Source organism: Rutidosis leptorrhynchoides, chromosome 6 (assembly GCF_046630445.1).
Source record: "Rutidosis leptorrhynchoides isolate AG116_Rl617_1_P2 chromosome 6, CSIRO_AGI_Rlap_v1, whole genome shotgun sequence".
Lineage (NCBI taxonomy): Eukaryota > Viridiplantae > Streptophyta > Magnoliopsida > Asterales > Asteraceae > Rutidosis > Rutidosis leptorrhynchoides.
In genome coordinates this window covers 32,242,209-32,247,561 of record NC_092338.1, presented here as the reverse complement: position 1 = coordinate 32,247,561, position 5,353 = coordinate 32,242,209, and the positions used below count along the sequence as shown (strand labels likewise).

The following is a 5,353-nucleotide window of genomic DNA, read 5'->3' as shown; positions in this document are numbered from 1 at the left end:
TTTATTTAATCAAGATTTTTCAACAGATTCACTCTTGTTTTCTTTTCTTTTGAGACTTATTTGTAGTACTAAAAAAAAAATTTGTTGAGGTAGCTAGAGAGAGACCAATGCTAATCTCCACTTATTATTATTTTACCATTTATCACATGAACTATTTATTTGTTTAATCTAAATTAAGGAAATAATATTAATTATACCACTTTATCTGAAATCATGTGAAGGTTACGTGTTCTTTCCTATGATCCCATCTTTTCATTTCTACTTTGGTTGCTTAAATAATTGAAAAGAATAGCCACAAACTATGAGAAACAATCTGGCTGTGCATAATTGACGATATATGTGTAGTATATTAAACTAAGGTGGTGGGGTCTAAATTTAATCAATCATATGGAGTTAAAATTATATATATAATTTTTTCTCTGTACAACAAAAGGGGGACACAACACATAAAGAATTAGGCTAATTTTTAGTCAAATTATTCCTTGAATATAGGACTGTACAAATATATAAACAATTATTATGATGTATCTTAGAGCCTAAATTAAATTTCAGGCAGGATTTAAAATCCATGGAAATTTGATTTTACCATTTTCATGGCGTCTCAATTTTATTTTTTATTTTATTTTATTTTTTAAATAGCTTTTTCCTACTTATTGGCCGGAGGTCCACTCGGAAGCAATCTCTCTATCCGTCGAATAGAGAGATGGATGATTTTCTCTACTTTAGAGTGTTTTCACTCTAGGTGGAGAAATGACTTGACTTTATTCTCGGATAGGGGAAAGATTGTCTACATCTCACCTCCCCCATACACCAGTTATGTGGTATTGGGTTTTGTTGTTGTTGTTGTTGTTGTTGTTGTTGTTGTATGATTTATCTTCTTTGCTAATGAATACAAAGTTAACAGTCGAGAGTACAGACCAAAAATGTTGCAAATGGAACTGCAGATCTTAAAATGTTATTCAAAAAAATTTGGCCTGTAAGCTTAAGATTGGGTTCAAGTAAATGCATGAAAAGCAGGAAGTTGTTAAAAATATGAAAAGAGTGTAAATGGCCCAATCTTGTCTAACGTCAGTAAAATGCACAAGTGCTTTAAGTATTACCTACCTTGTGCTTTTGCGCCAAGTTTGTGGTGTCGATTGAGTTTAATAATTACAAGATGAAAAGTCTATTATTTACCAAGAAAAAGTGTTTTCTAAATTACTGGGGGCGAAATTTAATATTGAGTCAACTGAACTGAAGTTGATGTATATCAAGTATTTTGTTGGTTCTTTGATCACTAAAAAAATCTTGATTAGTGACTTGTGTTTGCTTAGATAAACCTTGATTATACGGAGCACTTCGTGCTTATAACGTGTTATAATTCAGTAGGCTTATAACTACCTTTAGTGGATTGGTTCTTGAATATAGACTTTGAAAATCTTAAGAACAAGAGTATATGAGTAAAGAGAGAAATTTTCTTGTAAGAATGAGCAAGTATGATGCTTGCTTGAAGGTCTATTTATAGCAAGAATTCAAGTACTTTATGTAATATAATAACATTAATTTTGTGTATCAAAATTGACTATCCACTCTATTATATTTATATTCTATATATTATAACAGCATCATCACATCTAAAATAGTCCACATTCAAGATGCTTTACGAGCATATTTGGACAATAAATCTGTAAAGAACCGTTCGTACGAAATCGACAGAGAATCTCTTCACACAAAAATCCAATCATCTCGATGCCATCTTCCACATCACCTTTAATTCCCTTCACCTGTTCAACTTTTACAAACACCTCATCACATTCTTGTTCTTGTCAAACTTAAACCACCATGAAAAACTTAATCCACTTCAAATATCACATATTATTCACCACCATTTTATTACTCATCATTCTATATCTCATTTACATCTTCCCTAGCTTCCTCAACATTCTCGCCTACTTCGGCCCGCTCTTGGTTTCAACTGCTCTCTTCCTAGTTGCCGTCGTTGTTTTTGGTCTTACTTCACCACCATCCGCTCAAGTGTCTGGTGAGAAAGCAGGTGATGGGATCTTGGATTACGTAGCGGGCCCACCTGAACCGGTTGTACAACATGATCTTGGAGAAGGAACTAGTAGTAAATCCGAGTGAATGTAATATTGTCCTTTGTTTGAATCTTTCTAACTTCTAATAATTTTGCCTATTTGTTGTTAGCTTAATCGTTCTTTTGCTTCATTTGAGTTTATTGTTGGTGAGTGATCAATCTCAAATACTGATTCTCATTATGATGATGAATATCAATAGAATATTTGAGATTTTGATCTATATCATGATCATTAATTAAAGTTAGTGGAAGGACATTCATCTTGTGTGTAGATTCAGTTATTGGTATATCTTTCATCACAAAGTCCATATAAGGACATTCATCCATTCGGATTTCTAAAAGTATACAATGATTAGGGTTGTACCCATAAGTTAAACTGAATACACACACACACGGTTAATTGCATTATCACCATATTCACCAGAGCCAGGAGTAAATACAGCATGACACCATTTACATAGTTTTTCTAAACATTAGGAAAATACACACATCAAGAGTGAAAAAGATATCGGTAAGACCAATGTAATAACAAGGGGCTTTTGCCTAGCGTCATGAGATTCATTAATCAATAGGTTGTGGGTTCAAGTCCAGCCAGGAACAAAAATATGTATATAATAGGTGGTAGGTGCTCCGTTACCTGTCCTTCCTCGTTGATGACTGAGCAAGATAAATATCGGACGGAGACAGAGTCCCTGACTCGTCCACATCAAGATTTTTGAACTCGGTCATTATAAGTGAAATATCTTCTGGATTGATCTTTCCCATCTCTTTTAGCTTATAAATCACAAATTCTGCAGCCCTACATTAGTAACAAAAAGGAAATCCATAAAGGAAGGAATTGTTACAATATGTATAAAGTTAATAACTTTGCATATAAAGATAATAGTATACAACTTCAAAAAGGTACAAACTTTTGAACTTACCCTACAACCCCATCATCGTCGAGATCAGCCGCTTCCAGGTCAGCAGCGGTTGTTCGTCTTGTAAGAACCCATCTGACTAACGACCGCTGTCTACTTTCAGTATAAAACTCAGCAAAAGCAAATAGAAACTGAGCTAAACATATGGTACTCATCAATATCCAAAATATAGCAAAAACACGCCCAGCTGGTGTAGAGAAACTTTTATCTCCATAACCTAGAGTCGTAATTGTGGAACAAACACAATAAAAAGCATCGACTATTTCCATTTTCTCCACTGTAGTTAAAAAGATAGTCCCAGAAGCTATAAGAATTGCGATCAAAACAGACAATATTATACACCTGTATCTCACTCTATTAGTTTCCATTTCTTTAAGAATTTCCATTGAATTAGCTTTTTGACGCAAATGCAAAGCTTTAACTAGTAATATTTCTTGATTCTCAACTATACAATCAGCTGCTTTACTCAAACTTAATCCAATAAGGGCCATCCCCGAGAATACAAATAAACAAGAAAGTAGTTTCGATGTCGTGCTAGCAGGTAGAAGGTCTCCATATCCAACAGTGGTCATTGTTACAACGCAGAAATAGATAGAATCTAGAACACCAAATGTTTTCTCTCCAGAAATCTGGTTGCTAACAAGGTAAAAGCAAAGTGTACCTATACTTAAGTATATAAATAAGTAGATGGCTACCCTTTTAAAATGAGGATTGAGTTGATCAAAAATGGATTTTGGGCCTTCAAGAAATCGTTCATAGTTAGTTCCCTGAAGAATAGTTTCCTCCATTGGTGCACTTCTACAGCGTCTCAGTTTTTTGCATTTGGATGAAGGCATGTTATCAAACTGAGGTTTGGGTTCAGATTGTTTCGTTAGCAGAGGTTCTTTTCCACCGTTATGGTCCATTGAATTCCTTCAACAAATAAGAGATTAAAATTATCAAGTGTCATATTACTAAGATGTGCATAATTGTAACTAGTATGCATTAAAAGCCCAAATAAATACCATCAAAAATGTGTTGAAAGCTAATAGCCATTGTGTCAAAATCAATAATCATAGTCATCAAATATGGTGAAAATATGTCCATAATCTATTTGAATAAGTTCCAGAAGTATGTCTAGCTAGAAAAATATTAATCCAAATCAAAGGTTCATCAAAAACATGTAAAAGTGATAAAAGTAGGTCAGAGTGACGTTATAAAGAGAATAACTATACCAATTGCCTCCTCAAATAAGTAGATAAACAATTTTTAAACAAGAGGATTGAATCAACTAATTCGCCCTAAACATCCAACCACTAATATTAACGTAACATCAAGGAATCATGAAACACATCTATGAGAAATTTTAAGACCTACTTATAGAATTTCATCAGCGTATAGCAGGGAATTAAAAAATCTGTTTCACAAATTCTGGATGCCTACAAAGTATCTGTAAGGAACAAATGATATAGCGTGAAATATAAACATAAACAGAGATGATAAATAAAAATTCAAATCAACAAAACAAGATGAGTGAACTGAAATTCAAGATCTATTAAGTATTAGCCGTCAGATGCAAGCAACCGTTAATAGAAGATTCTTACCGATCGGATAGCTGAGTTCCAACTGTTAATTGGTCCCGGAGTGATTGAATGAATCCGATCTGAATTACGTTTGTCTACTTTTTTCAAAATATTAGAATTTGTTATAATTCAGTAGGCTTATATCTACCTTTAGTGGTTTGATTCTTGATGTTATAATTCAGTAGGCTTATAACTACCTTTAGTGATTTGATTCTTGATTAAGAATACTAATAATGAAGTGTAAGAACAAAGATGATAATGGAGAGAAAGAAAGAAACACTTTGTAAGTGTGAGAAATGGTGCAAGTTTAATGCTTGCATTCATGGCTATTTATAGCAAAAATATCACAAGTTTAGGTAATACAATAATATTACTTTTGTGTATCAATAATTGACTATCCATTTTTATATATATATATATATATATATATATATATATATATATATATATATATTTATATATTATAACACTCCCCCTTGGATAGCAATTTTGTTTGTTGAAGATCAACTGTAAGTTACTGTCTCGTTAAAAACCTTGCTAAAGAAAACCCAATGGGAAAAACTTTAGCTAAGGGAAAAAGAGTGCAGCATGGAGTTGACTCCCCCTCAAGTAGACATCGCTTCGGTTGTTACATCTTTTGAACATGTCTCATGCCAATGTTATGAACGTGTGTTCTGAAAATAGCAGTTGGAAGTGCTTTCGTGAAAAGATCAGCAGAGTTTTTGCTGGATTGAACATATCTCATTTCAATCTCGTTGTCCTTAATGAGATTTTGAGTGTATGAGAAGAATCTAGGA

The 5,353-nt window shown here is 33.1% G+C and overlaps 1 protein-coding gene across 1 annotated transcript; it reads right to left on the bottom strand.

Annotated features, from left to right (window-relative positions):
* Window positions 1–2,376: 2,376 nt before the first annotated feature.
* Window positions 2,377–4,676, bottom strand: LOC139852476 (two-pore potassium channel 1-like). The gene is made up of 3 exons (XM_071841774.1): window positions 4,578–4,676; window positions 2,998–3,906; window positions 2,377–2,873 (listed from the first exon to the last, which is right to left on the bottom strand). Exons 2-3 carry the CDS (start codon window positions 3,897–3,899, stop codon window positions 2,708–2,710), a joined length of 1,068 nt encoding a protein of 355 aa, XP_071697875.1. The 5' UTR covers window positions 3,900–3,906; window positions 4,578–4,676; the 3' UTR covers window positions 2,377–2,707.
* Between the last annotated feature and the right edge of the window lie 677 nt (window positions 4,677–5,353).

Coding starts and splice junctions, on each gene's coding strand:
- LOC139852476 (XM_071841774.1), bottom strand. CDS start 3,899: ATGGACCATAACGGTGGAAAAGAACCTCTGCTAACGAAACAATCTGAA. Junction 2,874..2,997: donor GACGATGATGGGGTTGTAGG/GTAAGTTCAAAA, acceptor TTACTAATGTAG/GGCTGCAGAATTTGTGATTT.